The 23,161-nt window shown below is 41.2% G+C and overlaps 5 protein-coding genes across 11 annotated transcripts in view; 3 read left to right on the plus strand and 2 right to left on the minus strand.

Moving 5' to 3' along the window:
* The window catches only part of apoltp (apolipoprotein lipid transfer particle homolog), a 27,867-nt gene extending 15,437 nt beyond the window's left edge, over positions 1-12,430 (minus strand). Inside the window, exons 1-29 of one of the 5 annotated variants that reach the window (XM_088397289.1) lie at positions 12,396-12,430; positions 12,208-12,298; positions 9,965-10,083; positions 7,841-7,922; positions 6,317-7,441; positions 6,198-6,248; positions 5,932-6,098; positions 5,794-5,864; positions 5,511-5,673; positions 5,080-5,217; positions 4,811-4,988; positions 4,590-4,726; positions 4,327-4,430; positions 3,955-4,120; positions 3,692-3,871; positions 3,453-3,605; positions 3,109-3,253; positions 2,876-3,034; positions 2,688-2,806; positions 2,409-2,597; positions 2,171-2,329; positions 1,903-2,087; positions 1,631-1,813; positions 1,463-1,554; positions 1,219-1,388; positions 959-1,112; positions 819-895; positions 422-602; positions 92-247 (exon numbers count right to left, since the gene is read on the minus strand). In XM_088397289.1, the coding sequence (XP_088253415.1) occupies positions 92-247; positions 422-602; positions 819-895; positions 959-1,112; positions 1,219-1,388; positions 1,463-1,554; positions 1,631-1,813; positions 1,903-2,087; positions 2,171-2,329; positions 2,409-2,597; positions 2,688-2,806; positions 2,876-3,034; positions 3,109-3,253; positions 3,453-3,605; positions 3,692-3,871; positions 3,955-4,120; positions 4,327-4,430; positions 4,590-4,726; positions 4,811-4,988; positions 5,080-5,217; positions 5,511-5,673; positions 5,794-5,864; positions 5,932-6,098; positions 6,198-6,248; positions 6,317-6,371 (3,532 nt within the window). In that variant the 5' untranslated portion in view covers positions 6,372-7,441; positions 7,841-7,922; positions 9,965-10,083; positions 12,208-12,298; positions 12,396-12,430. Of the gene's footprint in view, positions 1-91; positions 248-421; positions 603-818; positions 896-958; positions 1,113-1,218; positions 1,389-1,462; positions 1,555-1,630; positions 1,814-1,902; positions 2,088-2,170; positions 2,330-2,408; positions 2,598-2,687; positions 2,807-2,875; positions 3,035-3,108; positions 3,254-3,452; positions 3,606-3,691; positions 3,872-3,954; positions 4,121-4,326; positions 4,431-4,589; positions 4,727-4,810; positions 4,989-5,079; positions 5,218-5,510; positions 5,674-5,793; positions 5,865-5,931; positions 6,099-6,197; positions 6,249-6,316; positions 7,923-9,361; positions 9,623-9,964; positions 10,084-12,207; positions 12,299-12,395 lie in introns of those variants that run through there. The other 4 variants (XM_088397290.1, XM_088397291.1, XM_088397292.1 and 1 more) reach the window with 4 other exon arrangements.
* On the plus strand, positions 8,194-14,609 carry LOC148387514 (Krueppel-like factor 9). Its single transcript, XM_088397327.1, has 2 exons — positions 8,194-8,998; positions 10,331-14,609. Exons 1-2 carry the CDS (start codon positions 8,494-8,496, stop codon positions 10,570-10,572), a joined length of 747 nt encoding a protein of 248 aa, XP_088253453.1. The 5' UTR covers positions 8,194-8,493; the 3' UTR covers positions 10,573-14,609.
* Positions 11,743-20,438, minus strand: sec22ba (SEC22 homolog B, vesicle trafficking protein a). Of its 3 annotated transcripts, none has more exons than XR_015862832.1 (10): positions 20,229-20,438; positions 19,539-19,648; positions 19,268-19,428; positions 19,043-19,189; positions 18,551-18,775; positions 15,328-17,613; positions 13,844-13,917; positions 13,304-13,414; positions 12,396-12,523; positions 11,743-12,298 (listed from the first exon to the last, which is right to left on the minus strand). XR_015862832.1 is itself a non-coding variant. In XM_088397333.1 (5 exons), the coding sequence occupies exons 1-5, from the start codon at positions 20,301-20,303 to the stop codon at positions 18,621-18,623; spliced, it is 648 nt and encodes a 215-aa protein (XP_088253459.1). In that variant the 5' UTR covers positions 20,304-20,438; the 3' UTR covers positions 18,205-18,620. The 3 variants fall into 3 exon arrangements, 1 of the variants encoding a protein (XP_088253459.1); XR_015862833.1 differs by having other exon boundaries at positions 11,743-12,315; XM_088397333.1 differs by lacking the exons at positions 11,743-12,298; positions 12,396-12,523; positions 13,304-13,414; positions 13,844-13,917; positions 15,328-17,613 and having other exon boundaries at positions 18,205-18,775.
* On the plus strand, positions 16,361-18,273 carry imp3 (IMP U3 small nucleolar ribonucleoprotein 3). Its single transcript, XM_088397335.1, has 7 exons — positions 16,361-16,600; positions 16,691-16,798; positions 17,121-17,195; positions 17,343-17,422; positions 17,524-17,575; positions 17,654-17,726; positions 17,817-18,273. The coding sequence occupies exons 1-7, from the start codon at positions 16,464-16,466 to the stop codon at positions 17,841-17,843; spliced, it is 552 nt and encodes a 183-aa protein (XP_088253461.1). The 5' UTR covers positions 16,361-16,463; the 3' UTR covers positions 17,844-18,273.
* LOC148387517 (uncharacterized protein C1orf21 homolog) overlaps positions 20,438-23,161 on the plus strand; it is a 3,738-nt gene continuing 1,014 nt past the window's right edge. The window contains exons 1-5 of the mRNA XM_088397344.1: positions 20,438-20,775; positions 21,783-21,930; positions 22,259-22,338; positions 22,719-22,789; positions 22,852-22,915. Of these exons, the coding sequence (XP_088253470.1) occupies positions 21,840-21,930; positions 22,259-22,338; positions 22,719-22,789; positions 22,852-22,915 (306 nt within the window). The 5' untranslated portion in view covers positions 20,438-20,775; positions 21,783-21,839. The remainder of the gene's footprint in view (positions 20,776-21,782; positions 21,931-22,258; positions 22,339-22,718; positions 22,790-22,851; positions 22,916-23,161) is intronic.

Here is a 23,161-nt window from a genome sequence, read left to right on the forward strand (position 1 = left end):
CAGCAAACAAAAATATCACAAAAAAAGTATACTGTATAAAGAAGACACTGAAATGAAGAATCATATTGCAGAATGTTTTTGTAACACTCACCGCCCAGCCCATATTTGAGGCGAAGACCAGAACTCCACAGCATCTCTTTCTGCTCCATCAGTCCCAATATTCTGCTGCCAACGATGCCGGGTAAGAGAAGTTCCGCCTCCAGGGAGTACAGTCTGCTGCGGCTGTCCCTCCTTCGTTCCAGGGCCACTAGGGAGTCCGACACACATTCTATCTTAATCTATAGCCAAAATCATTATTAAAAATTTAAATAAAAAATAGAAATGTAGAATATTAGGGTCATTTATGAATTGGAGGATGAAATATATTGTGGAAAATATAACCCGTACGACACAAAAAGGTCCTGTCTCTTGTATACTGTACCTGAAAGTGACGCAGGTAGTCTGAATACATTCTTAACCGTGGCTGAAAAACTCATCTTCCTGCCCAGTCCACGGGTCACATTGGCAGAAAGGATGATTGGATTTTTATTGGCAGCCATTTTGGCCTCAAAGTGATAGCGTGTCCTAAGTTCTGAGATGAGAGTCTGTTTGTCCACCACACCCTTGAGTACAGGAAATGGATAGCCATTAGACATTTGTGTTTCAAATCACTTGGATTCATATCAATTCAATATTTCAATCAAAGCAATCAGAGCAGTCTGCCCTTTGTAAAAATCAGAATTCACAGTTATTGCATTGAATCTTATTCAATTGTACGGGCTGTGACAGTTTCATTAGGAGAAAGAATTGTTTAGAAAAGTCCTAAATACAAAACTTACCATAACATAATAATGTAGACCATCAATTACTAACTCAAGTTTTGCCGTCTTTGAACTCCTCTCTTGTTCAAGTTCCCCTGAGAAAGCAAGTCATCTTACGTATTCACAAACCAAATCTCTTTATTGTTTGTCAAACTAACCTTGCACGATGATACTTTTTAGAGGATGCGACACTCTGAACAAAAATCTACGAGGGTTGAAGGCCACGTCAAGTGACATGTCCCTGGGGATGGATGACTTTGGAGTGGCCAGGAGGAGATGGAGAGAAGCTTCTTTGGGAAACCAGCTGTCTACCTGAAGTCAAAGATAGACTTTTGATATTCTTAAGCCATACTATCATAAAACATTCATATGGCAATATGAGCAAAGAACAGAAATTCAGCATCGTATTTTCTATTACCAGTGGGACCATCGCGTAGGCAGCCTCAAGCAAGTAGTAATGGAGACCTCGGTCTAATTTAAGCAGCCGAATGGATAGGTGGGTGGGACCTGAGGGTGGGAGCGAGATGCCTCCAAAAGTTGTGGGGTAGGATGCATTGGCGCAAAGTTGCCAACCGACCATCTTTGACCCTGTGATGAGAGATGGCATGCTATATTTATTTTTTTGTATAGCTTGTCGAGAGGATTTCAATTGAATTTCTTACATGTCTTTGGTGTGCAGGCAGTCTGCTGGATGCGACTCTTTGGACCTTGAATCTCCTCTCTGTGATCGCCACTGAGTTGAAATACTCGGGAGCTGTTGAACAAATGCAGTTGTAGACAAAACACCCTTGCCTACAAATGGTTTCTATTTTTTCGGAGGGAAATCTTACCTAAGAGACATGACGTCCATGGAATCTTCCGGCGTGTTAAGCGTGACTCTGAGATCTTGCCCCTCCTGCATGTGGACACTCCCATCCAAACTGGTGGAGCTCACGAGTTCAGACATCCAGTCCACTGCAGCATGACCCAGGGTGCCATCAACGCCCATCCTGGATGACAAGCCTACAAAAGCACTGGGGAAATAGACACAACACGGAATCCAAAGTCCGTGACTACAAAGACCATAAAACACTCAAATAGCTTTTTGTAGATGTCCATTTACTTGGGTTTAATGTAACCGCTGATGGAGAAATGAGACGTATCCCTGAAGTTGATGTTCCCCTTGAGCCGTAGTGAAAGAAAGCAAGTCATATTGGTGGCTATTTTTACAGGTAAGCCCGACAAAGACGGCAGAATCAACTCTTGTGTCGACAGCACTGCCCTGTGATTCAACTGAACTTCATGACCCTGGAAAACAAATGAGACATAAGTGACCATTTGGGACTCCAATACAGATGACTCTAATAATGATGATACAACCACCAGGACACCTTGAGCAGTTTGACAGCCAGTCCCGCTGCACTAAGTGACACCAGGTCGATTTGCGATTTGAGATCATCGCACGTAAACACGCTGAGCTCATGCCCAAACACTTTCACACTAAGCCAACACTTCAGGCCTTCCTCTTTCATTTTTTTCCTTGCGAGTAACTGAAAAACAAATGTACATTTCTGAGCACATACTGTACACGCCTATGATAAGACATCGCCGTTGTCGTTGTGACCTCACCAATCCCCTGGCCTGCTTCAGATAACTGTTAGTGCTGGACAAACATGAGTCTTTTGCTCCATTTATTTTGCCTCTTGTCCTTCTCGCCTCTTTGGACACTGTATTCCTTTGATCCGAAGAAGTGGGTTCTTTATTGTGACCCAAAATGCTCTTCAGAAGTGGCTCAGCATTCTCAATGTGAAGATCGACCTAGAATAAAAATCGAGTGTGTAAGGAGGCCTAACTGGAAACAAATGCACAGTAGTAGTTTTTTTTGTTTTTTTTTTAAACGCCACCCACTTCTAGAAGGTTGCTGGCTCGACCGTGAAAATATACTGTAAGGTTTGCGGAGGCAGACCTCGGAAGAAATGACTTGGGGGAGAATATGACGGTTGTCTCCACATTTGTGGTTCCTATGCCTGTTCAAAAAGAGAAATCCGAATGAAGAGTGTACCATTCTTATGAATAAACAAAATAATCAGTCTTACCATTTGTGACTGTGTAGTCTGAATAAGAAGAGTATTTCAAAAAATCCGCTTCAAAGTCTCTGCTGATTATATCGTGAGGCAGAGACTCAGTGAGGGTCTGCTTCATGGGGTCTTCACTTCTCAGGATATTAGTTAGGTGACTCCACACAAATGAACCCACTGGTCAGACACACAAAATGAATAGCAAAGATTAACAAAAAATTAAATGTCATGCCAAATCGTCATCTACCAACCTTGGCTGGAGTTTTCATTACGCAAGATCACCTTCACCGCTTCGAACAAATCTTGATCTGGGCAGCGCATGAGCTCCTGGTATGCTGCAATCCTGACCTCGGGATCCTCCAGGGAGGAGCGGTACAGCTGCAACAGCAAAGTCGTCTGAAAAAAGGAAACTGCTGTCAGTCACTCATGACAGATTCTTGCTAACCTCTTCACCTCTTCAACTCGACCTGTCATGCAGCATGAATTTAGACACTTATGGACCTTTTAGAATCCACTCCCGCAAATATATGTACAGGAAATGTGGGACAATGAGGAATAATTTCACTTTATGCAAAATGCTGTCATATCTACTCACATTAGTTGAGCAATGAAAACGCCTGAAGGCTTTAATGGCGGCTAGTCTCAGCTCCAAAGGTGCTGAGCGGTTGAGTCCACAGTGATTTAACAGAGGGATGAAGGTTGACGCAGCCAGGCCAATGTTACCCACAGATTTCATTACATAAATAAACTGTTGGATTAAATGGGATCATTCAAAACAGGCACAACAAGTACTGGACACTTAATTATTATTAATTACAAATGTGACGATTGTACCTCTTTTGCAGGACCTTGTGGTTGACAGCATTCCTTCAAGGCAACTTCTAGTGTCTGTATGAAGGCCTGTACCTGAGGAAGTTCAATGCAGGGAGTCGTGGAGCGCTGACATAGTTGATTGATCAGGGCCGATCCAACCAGCAGAGCTTTGTCCCGCAACTCTTGGACATGAACTAAAGTCTTTCACAAAAAAGCACAGCGTTTCAATGCTTTCATTCACCCTTGAAAAAAGTTCAAACTTCATGCCATCCAGATGTTCCTACATTGAGGGAGTGTATGATCTGTGGCGAAGGGTTAGGGATGAGGGCCATGGCGGTGAGAAAAGAACGAGCCTGTTCGTCGTCCAGTTCTTTCTCCTTCATGAGATCAGTCAATAGTGTGATGCAGTTTTCTGAGCCACAAGCAGGTAATGCATCCAACAAGGGCTGCCTGTCCCAACAGTGAATAGACATTAGATAAACATTTGCTATGGTTGTGGAATGTTGAGTTCACGTCAATGAAAATGTGAGTAAACACAAGAAGATATTTACAACATAATAGCTAAATTGAGAGTTGATTGCTGATTGATTGATGGCCATACAAAGATTCATTTCATGTAGATATGGGATATATGATTTCATTAACAGAACGCTGACCAGTCATTGCGGCACTTGAAAGACGCTTCCTGCCAAAGTGTCTTGAGCTGGGGCAGAGTCAGCTCTCTTAGCTGAAAAGTCAACTGAAGAAACCATTGTGACACCTAGAAGTGTGAAAAGAAAAAAAATATCACATTATGGTATATTTTACACTACTCCAAAAAAAGTCAGGAAAATTCATCTTCTGAAATTTTACCCAGTACTCGTAGATTTTTATGAGTCGTATTGTCATTTGAAATCTGTTGCATTTTAAAACTACGTACCTCTTGAGGATGTGACGTGACGCTGCACAACATCCGCATAGTTTGGCTGATTTGTTGAGGAGTGAAAATATTTCCGAGTCTTGCGGCTCCTTCTTCCTCAAACTGCAAGTCGGCTTGCGTCCCAAAACCTAAAGAATCTGCCAGAGTAATAACGTACTGTACATGACGTTTTTTATGTTTTGTCATTTCCATTCCATGAAAGACTAAATTCCATCAATTACCTGCTCCTGAAACGCTGCCTGGCTGGGCTCTGAGCAACCGCAAAGTTGACTCAGTTTGCGTCTTCACTTGTCCCCCAGTCTGAAACCACGTTGCTATGGATACAGTTTCAGTACAGTTGACCTCTTCCATAACTGCAGAGCCATAGGCCTGAACGCAGCGTAGTTCTGACTGCACTGACTGTTCATAAGGCAAACATGTATAAGATTTATTTATTTTAATCAAACACACCGATAAAGAAAAAAAAAATAGACAATGTGAATGAACTCACCGTGTCCCCTGTTAGAGGTACTGAATGAGCCCAGAATTGTGCCAGTCTTGATTGTTGACACTGGTCCAGAAACCTGGTTTTCAACAGTAATCGCCCTCGCCTTTCATACAAGCTAGTGCACGTTCCATGCACATCAGTCTGAAGAGGGGAACAATTTAAAAAATATTAAAAAAACATGACTTTTCATCGTGTACATGTTAACCTAATATGATGAGGAGTTAGTAGACTAGACACGAAGTTACTATGAATTAATGTATGTGGGGGTTTTCTATCATTAGACAATAAAAATGTAATTTCTTTAGGACCATGTTAAATATTGCAAAAATATCAATATTGCTATATTCAATAATCATATCACATGATTTTTCAACACCGTGCAGCCCTATTCTGAGTCCATAGCAGTACTAATACCAAACGGGACCAGATCTCACCTCTGTTTCCAAATGTTTGGATTCTGTGTGGGAGGTCTGGAGCATGCTCAGAAATGCCCTTTTAATGTTCAACGTCCACATCTGCTCCCCCTCCTGGATACATAGGGTAAAGACCTTTCCCCCCTGGAGGGAGAATGTCAGGGGTGTTCTCTCCAGCGACTCTCTGGGTAAGAAAAACACCAGCTGAGCTCACGAGACCCAAAAACACTATGAGTATCATATATCAAGATCACTGCATGTGTTGAGTACTGATTGATAAGCAGTATGTTTATTCTGGAATTACCTTAAACTTTTTAACCGAGGCACAGAGTGTTCTTTCTGAGGGGAAAGTCTCTTTATCTGTGGATTTCTTATCTACGACACAATTCCAACATAGTGAGCAATCTCGTGTTTTCTTTATATTACAGAAATAGACTCTAACCTGCATCCTTAGATGACACTCGGAGATGGCATCAATATCAACCACAGAGTCCAGTACCAGTCCATTTCTGCCGGCATTTGATCCATGAAGGGATGTGGTGATTGCTGTTTTATATCTGTAAGTATACCTCATCCCTTTCTGATAGGACACATCAGTGGTAGGGAACGCTAAGGACATACATGAATAACATTATTGATGAGATTTTAAGGTTTTCCAGCTAAATCATTGAACCGCAATTTGCACAAAGTCCCACAAACATTTCTTACCTGCACAACTTGAATCACAGAGATCAGACGATGACTGAAGGCAATCAGCTCCTACAAAAAAAGACAAAGCACATCTCACACTTCCACACTTTATCTCTCTTGGCACACACGGTACTCACCAAGTAGGAGACAAATAAAAGCTACATGCAGGCAGTAAAACCAGGGCACAGCCATTGCAGCCCCAAGTCACAGCAGGTCCTTCTGCCTCAGGGGCTCCACATGAAAGTGAGATGAAAACCAAGTACTGTTCCCAACCACTGAAAGACCACACTTGTATGAGCAGGGTCTCCACAGTGACCCTCACTGCTCACAGCAACCAATCAGGAAATACCTTTCAAGCTGGAGCTACAAACACACTCTGGACCAATCACCTCTCATCTCTGGAAACTAAAAGTAGCTGAACATATGGCACTTCAGTCAGAAAGCAAGGTTTCGGTAGAAATACATGTGATACCACTTATGAGATTTAATATAGGGTGATTTTTTATTTTGCTTTTACTTGAGAGCAAAAAATTGATACACAATGAGCACTGTGTGGTGACAGTGAACGCGACTCAACTCACTTCACAATCTTAAAAAAAAAAAGAGGCTCCAAGATGCTCAATAAATAAAACAAAGAGATAAATGTACATTACCTATTTGAAATAAAACAAAATAACTGTTCCTTAAATCTACTAGCTTAATGCTTATACATAATGGGAAACCCTATTGACTGGTTGACGAATAACACTTTTGTGTTAAAAGAAGTAACTGCTATTTATACACCAAAAGCGCAACAACACAAACAATATATTTTATTCTTAGGAATAAAAACTAATTGAGTCACTTACAATAGTTGGGTAAAATTCCTCTTCCTTTGTTTGCATGACTAAATTGAACTGCCGTCAAGCACAAATACGGTGTGCTATTCTCCATTCTAAAAACACCATTAAAAGTTATGATACTTTGGGGTGGGAGGTAATAGATTATTTGCATTTAGGGAAAGATACGAGTGTTATATTATATATGATCTAAAGCGACAGATATTAGTATTTACGTTTTATTGATATTTTTGCCCGGCTCTTTCCGGCAGCATTTTTACGTCAATCGCAAATACTCATTTACGACACTGATAGCGTAGAGACAAGGCATGGATATAAACAACATGACAGCTGCCGGAAGCTTAGAAATTTTTGAAGTCAAAAAAGAGCCCCAAGTGGAGGTGGAGGACTTGGAAGAGTTAGTGCCGAAAAGAGCGTTGTTGCCTAAAGAAGGGTGTCAGATAATAATAATAAAAAAGACTATTTCAAGTTATTTACAATTGCATGCAAACAACAAATCTTAAATAAATTTCATTGTTGGTATTTTTTACATATTGGAGTTGGGTGAGTATTTCTTTACCAGTCTTTTTCTGCACAAACAGCTCTACTTCTATTTAAATGTAGGGTGTGAGTACTTTGGGTTTCTGCAAAGACTCAGCCTATCATCACTCCATTACGTGTTGGCACTGACGTATAAGAGAATAGAGCCATCTAGTGTCACAGTTTTGAACTTGAAAAATGTAAAGAGGATGACTGGAAGCCATGTTTTTAACTTTAAGAAAAAAAAGTCCGAAACATCCCACACACCTTTCATCCTCCACTCCTCCCACTATCCTTGCTTACCCAAAGCTCAAGCTTGCCAGGCCTCCACGATGCACCCGCCAGGGCGCCACGGGTCCACGCCCGTGCTGCGACGTCAGGCAGTCTGTCGTTAAAGATGCATTCAGGTACAAGAAAAAATCGGACGTACGAAAACCATCTTAAAGGACTCGAATTGTAGGCAACCTTTGGATCTACTTGTGGACCAGATTTGCGATTTAAACTATGTTTGAAAGTTAAATTACTCAATATTTAAAATATTGTGCACACAAAATGACGCGAACGTGTTGTTTTTGCCCAAATTCCATTTCATCTACAAAGTTGCGAATTTTTAAAACGATGGACCCTGAACGCACCAGCGGTCCGGATCAGGGGGCGTAGGTTTGCCACCGGCTCACTCAGACACAATGAACCGTCAGTCAGAGGGGTACACGCATGTTGGCTCGGCGGAACTGGCACCCTTTTAACCCACTTTTAGCCCCTCTTGTACATTTCTTTGATGTACATGACAATTAAGGAACCGGAGGAGCTCTTTATGGGGTTTACAAGTGCAGCTACGTCGAGTTTGATGAAAACGCGGTCGGGAGTAGACTACAGTAGTTAGCCCCTCCTGCCTGCTGGAACCCCCGCCACCCACCTCATTTATTTTTGCTACTTTTTGGACCCCAAGATTAACCATGTCGGTCACCGCATCCTCAGACTACTTCGCCGCCGAATGTTTGGTGTCGATATCGAGTGGACCGGTTTTGCACAGACCCACCCCGGTGGCTCTCGCCGCCAGCCAGCCGAGTACCACCGCGGGCCTGCTCCCTGGGGAGCACGACGGCTCGAACGAGGACCGCGAAGTGCGGGAGACCCTGAGGTTGGAGGGGGACAACATGATGACCGTGGCCGGTATCCTCACCGACCTCCACGGCAAGTTCCGGCCCATGTCGGCCTACTCTGAGAGTAGCAACTCATCGTGCGGTGGGGAAAGCGGTTACACCACGTTGTCGGACCCCACCACCCCGACGATGACCCCCTCCGCTACCCCGGTCCCCGGACAGCAACCGCCGAGGGGGGGAGCGGGAGGCGTGGGGCCCCCTCGTTCCCCCGTGAAGAGGCACCACTGCACTTTTGACGGATGCGACCGAGTTTACGGGAAATCATCTCACTTGAAGGCACACATCCGGACACACACAGGTAGAGAAACAACAGATAGCGAAGTCACATGTTCTGGGTGGCGCATGGTTGACGCCTTTAGCTCAATTTCTTCCTTTTCCGTAACTCCCGTGAAGGCAACATCGAAAACACGTAATGAATAACTTTTTGTACAGTAATGCGCTTCCTTCCGTTGGGTGCCAACTTAGTGGCAGTTTTTTTTAATCGAATGTGATCCTCAACCTGTTGTCGAACAAAAGCCACAAGAGGGGGAAAGAAAGCTACCCCCTTAGCGACGCCAACAAAGAAGTAAACTAACAAAAGAACTGGGCTGGACGTTAAAACCGGTGACAACCTCTTCCCTGACTCGATTTGCATATGAAATGAACGTAAGGCGAAACCTACGCGTTTTCGTTGCCAGACACTGTCTCTCCTGTTGATGGCAGCACATTACACAGTTATTAGAATACACCCACCCCTTCTGCATACACACAGCGAGCACCTTTTATGCACATTTAAAAAGAAAAATCCTGATTACATTGAACGTCGCAATAGTCATGCGACGTTTAGGAGACTCGGGAAACATTTACATTATGGCCACAGGTTAAATCGATCAATGTTTTGTAACACTTTTGTTGAACATGCTTGTCATTCAAATGTAATCCTCCTAGTCGTCTGCATGGGCTAAAACGGAGGACCCCCCCCCCCCCCCTCATTACGAACTACCAACTTGTGACGCTTTTTAGGAAAAAGCCGATAACATCGAACGTCACGTTTTACGCGACGTTTAATGTGCTTGGGAATTTCAAAATGACGTTGCACCTTATGAAGTCGTTTCAATAAACGTAATCCGCACAATGTGTTGAAGACACTACGATGCGCCTTCCGATCAGCTCGAATGAACACGTTGTTCTAAAATGAACAAATTATTTTTCAAATGATCGGGAACATGATGCTTTCGGGGTCCTTGAGCAGGTTCAAAGAGATTAAGGACAGGAAATGGCTCACCGAAAACAGCGATGGGAACGCCCACAAAGTGGTCTGCAACAACAACGTGGTCTGGGCTTTGTGATCTTGAAAATGGCTCCGAGTATCCTCCTCTTTTATCCTTCGCTGCTCGTGGAGGCCTGTGTGTTGGATTAAGGCTAGCAGTGTTTTAGCAAAAACTAATCTGTTAGAGCTTGAATGCTCTTTCTTCATTTATTTAACAGTGCGGTTAGCCTCTGCTATCAAATTGCATGCACACGTTTAAATAAAGCAAAATCAATTTGCAGGGAATTAATTCATAAATTGGATCATCCGTAGCATTGTGTAGCCATCGCCATATGCACATACTACCAAGCGGTGCTATAACCGTAAATTACTGTTTTTCAGGCGAGAGGCCCTTTCCATGCACCTGGCCCGACTGCGAAAAGAAGTTTGCCCGCTCCGACGAGCTGGCCCGCCACACCCGCACACACACGGGGGAGAAACGCTTCATGTGCCCGTTATGCGACAAGCGCTTCATGCGCAGCGACCATCTGATCAAGCACGCCCGGCGTCACCCCGATTTCCAACCTGCCATGTTGGGGCGCAACAAGGGCATGTCCTCTCCCAGCCTGAATGTCCACCATTAGATGGTTCAGGTTACTTGGGGCATCGGCGGTCACCAGTGAGGGATTAACCAGCTACAATTAGTTTCATTGAGGAAAAAATTAAGCATTGCTCTATTGTGCTTAAGAGGCGCAAGTACAAAAATCGAAACGGGGCTGGATGTGAGGCGCTAGTAGCATTAGCTGCGCATCCCGCACAGAGGAGTCATGTGACCACTTTCCACCTGCAACATGAAAAGGGTTGTGCATTGTTGGCTGTTTCTTCGAGGGACCAGTTCCAAATCCTTAAATTCAGATTTCGATGTGCTTTTCGATCCCACTTGATTGATTCCTGAAATTGATTTGGCTCTACTGCACTTTCTTTTTTCAAATCGCCGCTGTGTTCAAATCTAGCAAAACCGCTAGTTTTTTTTTTTTTTTTTTTTTTTAAATGACAAATGGAAGAGAAATACAGTCCAATGTGAAGCTACGCAACTCAGTCATACAAGATTTTCTACTTCTAATTTGGGACATAATAGGTCTGCCGGAAGGATCACACCAGCAGATTAGGACATTATATCATGAGTGGATATTTTAAATTAAAAAAAAAATACTTTGTTAGATTTTTGCCTCCTATCAAAATTTGGTTTTTTTTTCTCAGGTGGGATCTGATAAGAGTTGGAATCGAAAAAGCAGATTTCAATTGACAAAAATCAACCCAACCCTCAAATCATGTCAGACTTTCTCAATCTGCAGGGATTTTTTTTTCCTTCTTTTTCTGTCAAAATCTGCACATCACAGCAACACAACAGCCAAATCTCCTCTGTCATTTCGTGGTTATTTTGTAAATTGTTGCCGTACTCTACAGTAGCATTTATTTACTGTGGGTAGCACAATAATATTCTGATGTTAGATTAGCACAGCAACAGCTAGAAGATTATTTCTATTCTGAGCTCTACCGATTCCATGTTTTTGCAAATTTTAGTGGTGATACATTCCTTTTCTTTTTGTCTTTTAAAATTGCATTGAAGCATCATCCCAAGTTATTTCTTTTTATATTCAATCTAGATGAAATATCAATTTGGCCATCAAGTGGCTCAAGCTTCACTGTAGAAGAACTGTTTGCACGTGATCCTTAAGACATCCTTTAGGACCCTGGAAACGCTGACACATAATACGCAGTAGTATTATGTCTAATGATGATGCAAATGTATATTAGCTTCAAGCTTTTAATGTAGACGAAAAAAGTATAATGCAGCTAGCAGCAGAAGTAATACATGTGATGTAGTCCTTATATTAGGGGGAACCGTATGGGCTTGCTAGGAAGGCCTTTGCCTGTGTGTTGGCGTGTACGCGTGTGTGCTTTCGCCTTAGATTTTTCTTTTATTTTTTATTTTAACTCTTATTATTTGCTCGTGACAGACGATTTTTGATGTGCTACCTTTAAAGTAAACGCACCGAGTCCATGAGTGGTGCGGAGCCAGATAGCGAAATACCTTTCGGAATATAAACAGGTTTTCCCTCACACAGCAGCCTTATAAACAAGACTCTTGCCGCCTGGCGTTCATGTGGTACTGCTGAGCTAAGTAGAAAATAGAACGGGTACAAAATGTGATTCGACTTTTCTGTTTGTTGTAAGAGACTTAAAAAGGAGATGGCGGTGATGTTGAGAGCAAATACCAAATATACTGGAGAAAGATCTGTTTTCCAAATGCATCTCAGTTGATTTTGGTGACACTTGGGCCCCACAGCCTTTTCTTCTGACCCAAAACTGTAGAAAAAGAAAGTCTGGATTAGTTATTAGCTTAGTTATTTTTTTATTTAACGCGCAATGATGCTAGATTTTGTTTCATTCATATAAGACGTACCTCACATAGATGTGATCTTTGAGTTTTTGGGAAAATACATCCGTGCGCCTTCTTTGGGACAAGTGGAACAGCCTGAAGCCTCACAAAAATGGCCATAAATCCACTTAAAAAAAGGCCCAAACGTCAGCCTGTACATAAAACATAGCGATAACGCAGTGGGATCAATTCAAAGACGGTCCAGACTTTCTTTTTTTTATTGTTTTGTACTATCCAACATCCAGACACATTCACACTAACAAGAAAAAAACACTACCCGCCTGTAGTCAGCGGTCTTACACTTCATATCTGACTCCAGTCCAACGTAATCCAACAATGTTGCTATTTCAATCTTTTAATTTTGAGTGTAAAATGAAGTTCGGGTTCTTCTTTTCTTCTGTTTGACGCACTAGGGGGCTAAAAAGTTAACGCCAACAGCGGTGCCAACAATAATGCTAACTGGGCCCTGACAGTTGTCGTCGCTAATTAGCATGATTAAGCGTAACGTACGCAACTTTGCTAGTAGCGGCGTTCCACAGGGCAAGTCACTCACTCTTACAAAGCAAACCTCAGTTTTCCCTACATCGTTTGTCCAGCATGGACCTATTTTCTTTTAGCCTCAACACCTATTCAGGAGATTCTGAAAGCCTTAAACTACATTACAACCGCCATGTTTACAGTTTGATCACTGCATAAGTATATATACACATTGTCTTCTTTTTGGGCTCTTTACACAAAAGATCCTTATGCAATGTGGCACTTTTTGTCTTACAAGTGTACAGTACTTGGCTCCAAAACGTGTCAGGGCAGTGTGACTATGCGTCTTCAAGAAAACACTGTGGAACTTTATAAACTAGGTTGCTAGGTTGTCAAACTGCCTTCACTCTAAGTGCTCTAGAAAGGGTGACAAAATGTGTTGTGTTTCAACTCACGAAGAACATGTCTTTGTTTTTCCTGTTCCACAACCACTCATGCATCTTCATATACGGGTCATTATCAACATCAAGTGCCTTTGGAGTCCTCATCAGGATCAGCGGCCAAACCTAAAAAGAAAAATCGAAAATATCGACAATCTCACATATTTTTGCAAAAGTGTGGGAACTTGAGGAGTTAGCATCTCTAACCACATAACATCAACATAATTCAAAGAAAAAAACTTTTGATAATACAATGAGGACATCTCAAAGACCTAATGCTGATTTTGACTCATACCATCTCACTATTCATACCAATGACAGCTGCACTCATTGGACTCAGTGTTTTCAAATGTGTTTTGCTTTTTTTTTTTTCTTTCAGTTTTTGGTTACTGCTGGCAGTGACTTGGGACGCATGGACAGTTTTTCCACTCATTCACACAAACTACCTGTTTTCCCACTTTCCAATTATGTCCATTTTCTCTCACACACACAAAGAGTGTGTCCTCACAAAGACTCTTCAGGTTTTAAAGCTATCATATTGCAATAAGAACATACCTCACAGTTTTTCCTCTTTTCTTTGTTTCTGCAAAATCCATCCAATATGTCTCTGTCATTGACACCGCAAGATCCTGTTGCAACATCACAATTCTCTAATGTTGACTTGTGTAACATTAATGACTCCGCTGCATGAATTTTGCTCCAAAGCAGTTATTGAAATGAAATGCAAAAAGAAAAAAAATACTGGTAGTCTGTCACTTCACTGCAGTTATTAATTGTGAAAAAAAAAAAGCTCAGTCCAAATTGTTCATATCACTAAATGTGCTGTGTTGGACGCATTATCCACTTTGGATTTCCTTTTATGTGCTGCCTCTCTGTGGGGTTACAAAAAAAAGATCATTTCTTTCCACCACACTAATTGAGATATGCATATTGTACAGGAAAGGGTGTTGTTTTTTTTTTAAATTGTCTTTTTTTTTTTAATTAAAATCCTCTTATGAAAAGGCTTTAGTTAAGGATAATAGGAGGAACTGTGGAATGAAATAATTGCTGCAACAAGCTGTTTTGATATTTATATTCTCAGGTTTGTTCAAATTTTCAGCATCAGGCTTTCTACATTTCTTGTGCGACACAAGCACATTTTATTCCTTTCTAGCTGGTTAATTTATTACGAAACGTATCATTTGTGTGGTTTGATTTCTTTCATAACTATTTTTGTGACATGGAACTGCTAATGTTTTAAAAAGGGTTCCGCTGTTTGCTTGACATAAAATGCTTTTCTTTCTGCCTTTTTTTTTCAATAAAAAGCCCTAAGTTTGTTCAACATTTGTCCATTTCTTGTGTAATATGTGATAAATCAATAATTTTGTTTAAGTGTTGTTAATATCCCCGTCAATTGAAGCTATTATTGAAGGAAAAAAAACACTCCGCTGAAAAATAGAAGCTACTTTGTCTGACATCTCTCTTATGCCCTCAGAAATTTAATTCCATTCTGTATCATTCTCAGTTTAATCTTTTTACATTTTCAATAATTATCTGTATTTAACATCAAACTAAGTCAAGATTATCCCTAAAGTGCAAGAGGCTGAAAATGATGCAAGACAAGAGGATAGGGAATATACAGGAGTATTGTTTTATATTTTGTATGTGTTCCTTCATGTGTTAAAAAGAGCAGTAAGTTTGAAAGTTTATCATTTCTTCTATGCTAATTTCCCCTGGCACTTCTATGATGGTTTTCATTTTATGTTAGCATTAACATACTAGACTTTTGTGCAAAATTATAGTTTGGTTGAACGTTTTTACTTTTTAAAAAGTAATTATTTTTGTTCAATGTGTCAATTTTAAGTAAATATCGACTGAGAGTGAGAACAAGAGTTAAGAAATACTTTAAAAGTCGTGTTTTTAATCCGTTTTCACTTTATGATTGAGCTCAATGGTATACACATATCAAACACACATTTCCCCCACGTCTCAATACCCCGCAAGCGCGCGCAGCAAGTCACTCATATTGACAAAAAAATAATAATTTAAGTGAGCTTTACCGTCTATCTGTTCAGGTCTTTGTTTCTTTTTGTATTTCCTCTGCATTCCGTGCTGCGTTATGTTTTGCTCATTCCATTTTCCTCCTGGGATCCTTAATTAGTTGCAGGTGAGTAGCGTGCGCGCGCTCTGTTGACCTTGATTCACGCAGGTGACTCGTGAACGCGCTCAGACAGCTGACGTTCGCCGTTCCAGACAAAAAGGAAATCCTCAAAGTTCATCTTTAAATCCCACTGACCCCGTATATATGTACTATACTGCCCTCAGGTGGTCAAGGCGTGCACTTGTATCTCAAGGTACCACCGTGGGTGGGTGGGTGGGTGGATGGATGGATGGATGGATGGATGGATGGATGGATGGATGGATGGATGGATGGATGGATGGATGGATGGATGGATGGATGGATGGATGGATGGATTAGCTGAGGAAGCAGTTTAGCTTTAGTGAGCGCCCGTTCTAAATACACGCATCTTTGTAGTCAGGCGGTATGGCAATGTCCTTGGCCTGCAGATGGGAGAACTTTTATGGCCCTGCAAGCAAATATATTCCTTCATGATCACAGTCAGCTGCCAGATATCGAAACTGACTGCAAGTATTCGCTGACAGGGAAGGCTTTGTTCATCATTACCACCGACAGTTAGTACCGCTGTAATACCGTGTAAAAATGTTACATCACATTGAATGGATCACCACGCCTTCACGCGCAATTTCTTCAGAAATTAAATATCTATGTGGAAATGGTCTTCCACCAATCGTATACAATATTTGTTATAATAGCGAGATGCAACGAGGGAGAAAAAAAACACGTCAGCACACTAAATTATTTGTTAAAAAATAACTTACAATGAGGGAAAACACAGATGAAACGACATAAAAGCTACAAAATGACACTAAAACAATGCTAAATTAGCTAATTCCAAGTTAATTAATTAAATTAATTACGTAATTTATTATAACTTGTTTCTTTTTGTGCTACATAAATAAAAATAAATTCCTAATCTTGTCAACAGGTGGCACTGTTTAACAAAGGCATTGGTTTTCACTAGCGAAGAACAACACGTACTTCCCGTGTCTCTTGAATCACGCATCGTGCGACTAAAACTCGTAAGCACAAGAAGTCATTTGTAAATATTACAAAATGGTCCGTAAACTAAAGTACCATGAGCAGAAGTTACTTAAGAAGGTGGACTTCATTAACTGGGAGGTGGACAACAATATTCACGAGGTCAAAGTGTTGAGGAGATACCACATCGAAAAGAGGGAGGACTACACAAAGTAAGCAACCGTGCGGTTCTTTTGCAGTGTGCATAAAATATAGAATACATGCATGATAAATGATTATTAAATGTGATGTTTCTTACTCAGGTACAACAAGCTGAGTCGAAATATCAGGGACCTGGCACAGAAAATCCGAGACCTAGACGAGAAAGATGGATTCAGAGCTCAGAGTACACATCATCTACTAGAAAAACTGTGAGTGGCGATCTTAAACGTCACATTCTAAATAAGCTAATCTTAGAAAAGAGGAATTAATTTTGTGTGTGATGCAAGATGTAATTTCCCTAATCGTGGGGGGATTTTAAAATTTCTCACTGAAGTGTAAATGAAAATGCAAGTAGAAACTTTCCTGGAAATGACATGTCTGGTTGAAATTAGTTTGAGATGCAATACATCGAACAAAACTTTTCTAAACATCAATTGTATTTTGTGTACACCTCACACCTAATTCATAGCCACAAAATAAGTCAGTTTGTAAAGATGCTGGAAACTTATGTGTTGTGTTTTTTTATAATAGCTACAGCATCGGACTCATCCCCACCAGACAGAATTTGTCCCTCACAGAGAAAGTCACAGCTTCAGCATTTTGCAGGTAAGGCTCTTTACTACTGTGTTTAGAATATTAATTTAAGGAGACTTTTAATTACCAACGTAATGACCTATATTAAAATACAGCCGTGAAAATGTTTAAAATTGTACAAATTAACACATAGCTTCAAAGTTATTGTCACTCCCACAGGAGGCGTCTTCCCAGCATCATGCTGAGCCTTCGAATGGCCCAGAACCTGAAAACTGCCATCACCTTAATCGAGCAAGGACGTATCCTTTACTCCTTATGTCTGCTCATTTGTACTGGTGTTTTTTTTTTTCATTGTATCGCGGGCAAAAACGGGTTCAGGTGGACCTTGACTTGCTTTCAGACGTACGTGTGGGCCCAGAGGTTATCACAGATCCAGCGTTTCTCATCACAAGGTCAGTCAGGATATCTTCACTGAAATGCTTTGAAAGAGCTGGGATAAAGGGAAAAATGTTTTTTTTATATCTTTGCAGAAATATGGAAGATTATGTGACCTGGGTAGATTCCTCAAAGATCAAACAGCATGTCATGAATTACAATGATGAGGTGAGCTTTTCTGAAGTACTACTTCATATTTAAACTAGACAAGATCACAGTTTTTTCTTCAAGTTTAACCGATCATTGCTTCTCTTGCAGAGAGACGACTTTGACATGTTGGCGTAAATCCTCTGATGTTCACTCTGCAACAAGCAGGGCTAAAACCGGACATGTCTCTGTCATCAATGAGAAGAAAAGGACCTGACGGTGCAAATGATTTGGTCGCCATAAGCTATGGAGACAAGCAAAGTCTCACCACTTTGAAAAACAACATCTTTAGCCTCATCCATCATTTCAAAATTGCTATGTGGTTCCTGATATAGTCAAAAATTGCACATTTGGTCAACCATCTAGTTATTATAGAAGTAATAAAATATAATTTGATGATGTGTAACAACAAACTGAGCAAATTTTGAGATGATTTTTGAGGAATTGTGTGGACCCATCCATCTCCAGTACTGTTATCATTTACAAGGAAACACTGATATTTGCATATATTTGTTTTAATCCTTTAAGACTTACAACTCTGTCAAATAATAAACTTTTTAAAGTCACAGTTTAAGCGTGAAAGATTTTAGTCCCACGTGGTGAAACTTAAATGCCTCCCTAAAACAAAACATGTAAACATGACTCATCCCCACAGTTGAATGCACCACAAAGTGCCTGCTTGCACAGCTAGACTTCCCTGCTCCACATTTAACATTTGCCTAAATCATATATTTTCTGTTTCAGCATGTATTCAACCTTACATGTTGTTGCCCTGTGAGCGAGAACAAAAAGTGCAAAGTTTTCAAATCAACAGAATTTTTCTATTATGAACTCTACAAGTTCACCTGTTAAGGCACCGTGGTAAGCAGTTTAAAGGTGCTGAGAAATCCCTCCAAAGACTTTGTCCAGATTCCATCAGAGCCACCAGAATCGGACGTAGATGATGAGCGTGATGACGAAGACGGCCACGGCAGCCACTTTGGCGTACGTGGAGCGGGTGTTGAGGTACTTTGCGTCGCTGCGGTACTTCTTCGACAAGGTGGACAGATTGTTGCCTTTTGTTTCGAGGGCTAGTACAAAAAAACGACAAATTTCAAATTGGGTTTGCGCTGCCATACATTCCGACATGATCAGATCTATTGTTTTTTGTAGGGACAGAGAACTATGTTAAAGTGAGAGGGATGTGCTTCAATACTTTTTTTTTTTTGCCTCGTCTAAAATATAAAAATTAATTGGCGCCACCTACTGGTATATTCGCATAGTATACTCATTTAAATCAAGTGTTCCCGTGTGTTTAATTTTTATAAGCTAACATGTACATAAGAAAAAAAACTTACCAGAAAGTGATTCTCCACGTTGTAGAACTTCTTCGATGTTGGCCACCATAATTCTTTGAACATCCTGCAGCTCTGTGTTGATACTACCTAAGTTCCTCCTGGCCCTGCTGTCAATGTATAACTTTTTGGTTTTCTGTATGTATGTGTCTATAAAAGAAAATCACATAAAGGTATTAAAAAAAAAATTGAGGGAATATTGTAATATGCAACAAAAGGAAGACTTACCAAACTCGATGAAGGAGTACGGCCTTGTCACTATTGAAATCTTCCTTCCATACTGGTCAGAAAACTCCCTGTGAAGCTCCTCGAGGTAGGAAAAGACAATTTTCTTGGGGAAGGATGGCTCACAAAGGGACAGGTAGCAAACACCGTCTGCTATTAAATAACTAAAAATAAGAGACACCATTGAAGTTATTCATCTACATGATAAACAAGTGTATATTATACTGTGCATTCCTCATGACATGTCTCCAACTTGTTTTCTGTCTTGACTTACTGAAAGTTCATATCTTTAGCTTCCAGGGTGCAGCGGTCTGGACTTTGAGCATCGAGTTTGCGGCACAGCTGCTTGGCTTGACTCTGGTACTGCTGGAGGTCTCTTCCTAACTGTCAACAATGGAATTAAATTGATAAACTCACATGTGCAGCTTTACAGTTTAGTGCAGTTTGGATTCATTTTGAAATTTCATGTGATGGCCCACTATCCTGAATTTTTTTGTTTATTGTAGTATTTGGCCTGTATGTCTGTCAGGATAAAATCCAAATGATAAAATTTTATGTGCAGTTCATAAAAGTTGCCACATTGATATGCTTGTGAGGTTAATCTTATCCAAGTAGAATACTCGTTTGGTTCCATATGGTTGAAGTAATTCCCTTTCTGGAATGTTCTTCCACTAGATGACTTTTTTTTGTCATTAAATTATAACCATGTTCAAGTCAACAGGCTTTTTAGTAACATGTGACTTAAGTATGTACTTTGTGTGATTTTTTAAAAAAATGTAAGACATCACAGAATTTTAAAAAGCAAATTTCTGGTTTTAACTCAGCCCAGATCTACACGCCAAATTTTTAAATAAGACCTTGAGTTAGCATTTGATCCTTATATTATAGCACAGAGACAAGAGGCCATCAAATACTTGAAAACATGAGAGAAGTTTGGTGAAGTGAGCTAGCGTCCCATTCAAACCTGATCATTCTCTTGCATGGAAGCGGCTAGCGGCAATCCGTCCGCCACACGCGCGATCATCGTCAGTAAAATCATCCTGCTGGAGGTCGAGCAATTCACACGGGTTGCAACGCCAAACTTTACCAAGTTTTTTTTTTTTGTCTCTGTCAAGTTTCCCGATGCGGAAGAAATGAGTTGGACGGAAGTCAGCTGTGCTCCGGTGAAATACGACCGTGTTGCAACTGAAGCCTGTGTAACACCGGAGTGGATTTTTCCGTCGAGTCGATCGTCTCGAACAGCGCACTCGATGTGAAAGCAACACAGATTTTTGATTTACATGTAATAGATTTCATTTCAATTTCACATGTTACGGCTTGGATAAGCATTTACATCGGGTATAATCGGCAGCATCCTGCGTCCGGCCAGACAGCTGGGAGACGGACTGACTGCATCTCGACTTCGGATGCTGCCTTTAATTAAGAGGCGCAGATGCGTTGTGTCTGGCTCCAAAATCCTCTATGATCTGAAACCTGACGACTGACTCCTTAACTATGGATACTCCTGAGAGGTAATTTTTTCTTTGCCTATCCTATTTTAACAGTTGAAAATCTTTACGACTGTGTTCATGTGAGATGGTTGTTTTTGCCCCCCCCCCCCCCCACCCCCCTTTCTTATATGTGGCATTATCCCTCGCCTGCTTCGGTGAGGTTTTAAAATTGCTCCCGTCTAGGAATGCCCGATGAGTTATTGTGGGCTGCAGTCAAGCTTGAGGTTAAAAAACGTCTGGATCAGATAACTGCATTTGGACACTCAGCTGGTTCATCAAGAGGGATCAATCCCTGGCCTGATGCAGCTCACTTTTATAGATCAGGTCTATCTGTTATGGATGGAGCAGCCAGTTTAATCCTTGAGAGTGTAACAGAACCCCACCCCCACCTCTGGATGCACTAATCAATGACCCCACTGAAAGGCCTGGAGAGCGAGCGAGAGAGCGAGGAAAAAAAGGATCCATTGTTGCAGTACAGCTGGGCTGGCACCAGCGTGCACCGTCTTTGGCAAGATCAGTGCTGCTGAGCGTGGATGGAGCCCGGCTAGTCATTGTCACTCCAAGACTGTCTGGGAATGAGATGTGCTTTCAAGTGAGGGCGGTGCTGCTGCTTCATGACTAATTGATTACGAGAATTGAGTGGTTTCAAGCTGCGGGTGGAGGGAATTCTGCCAACGCAGGGTGGGACCGTTCTAAAAATGAGCAACTTCAAGAGGGCTCTTCCCTCTGGTTTTGGAGGTTAGCTTGAGCTTTATGTTTGCTGCACTATTCAAATGGTCTCCTGTGTGCAGTGGTGGGAGGTGGATGGAGTAGCTACAAATTATACTCAAGTAAGAGTACTGTTACTGTAGAATAAGGTAACATGTTAATACATCTCTATTAAATCGTATATAAATAATGGTTAATTAAAAACAAATAAGACGCCTGCAAATGTAAAGGAGTTGAATCAATGTGTCGGCTTTAACCAGTTTTTTTTTTTGGACTTAAGTTCCTATTTTTCAATACAGCACTCCTCACTCTTTCTCCAGACTCGGTCGTGATGCCCGCGGGTGAGGAGAAGGGAGGCTGAGGAGGAGGAGAAGGAGATGGGCTGCACCTCCGCTAAGCAGGTGTCTGCAGTGCCCAACAGTGAAGAGGACCAGGGCAAAGCCCACAGCAACGGAGACCTCTTCTCTGGTTTGTTGATCCTACAATAGTTGCATGTTTGCACGGAAGTATTTTAGTCCCTTGCTGTCTGAAAGCCAGAAATGAGAAGGAAGGCCACGCAAACACGGCGAGAGGAGAATCAGGCTGACACCTCGTGCGTTTGCCGCTTGCCAAGCGTTGTGAAGGGAGGATTTGGACCGCAGCGTGAGAAATCAAGCACATAATTACTTAGTCGGGAACTGAAGTGTGCGAAAGGGAGGATTTGAGCCGCGAGTGGGCCGCCGGGCGTTGCTGTCGTGGATTAATACAAGGAGATGTGCTCCTCTCTGCCTCTTTTGTCTCTCCCATTCGCTCGCAGATGAGTACAAGATGAAAGGAGTGGAGAAAGTCAAGTACATCAGTGGAGAGGAGGCAAGAGTGGACAGCCAGGACAGCACAGTTTGTTACATTTATATGATTACATAATGCATCTTATTTATTTGTGTATGTTTAATTTTCTTATGAATGAAAATAGGCTCACTCAATTGTATCCAACCAACTTATTTCAACTGGTTGCCTAAAAAATATATCGATGGAATAATCCAAAATCAATATTATGAAAGATTATAGAAATCAGAGCCGAATTACTATTGTGAGGCTGAAATCAGGGCATTTAAGTTCAAATAGATTTGATCATCGTTTAGTGGTTTCATTCATTTTGAAACCTTTGTGTGTATAAATAAAAATACTATATACTTTTTGATTTATTGTAATATACTGTACACAGTGTAAGGTGAACATGATAACTGATTATAGTCTGCGTTTTTTTTTGTCATCAGGAGAAAAGTGCTTTGCTCGGCAAAAGTCAACACATGGATGAGACAGGATCTAATGAAGATGGAAAGATTCTGTAAGAGTCCCATCAGTTCTTGTATTTTCATACCGACATTACATTTTGTTTTGTTCCCACAGGAGCATTCATTCGTCAGAGAGCCAGCAAGAGTTCTTCAGGATGCTTGACGAGAAAATCGAAAAGGTATGATGAACAAACATTTTAGACTATCGATGCAAATCATGAGCACATCAGTTACATTTCTCATGATGTGTTAGCATCGAGCTAGTGGAGGCAAAATTGCTTGAAATTTAATTTGGCAGTAAACATAAAAGGGGCGTAGCATTAAAAACATCTCGAGGCCTCGGTTTTGAATAACAGTTGAGTATTTGACAAACGGCTGCTGATTTTCAAGTGAGTTGACCTTTCTGCTACCGTATCCTAAAGTGT

Source organism: Syngnathus floridae, chromosome 14, assembly GCF_059516105.1.
Source record: "Syngnathus floridae isolate MCC-2025c chromosome 14, RoL_Sflo_1.0, whole genome shotgun sequence".
Lineage (NCBI taxonomy): Eukaryota > Metazoa > Chordata > Actinopteri > Syngnathiformes > Syngnathidae > Syngnathus > Syngnathus floridae.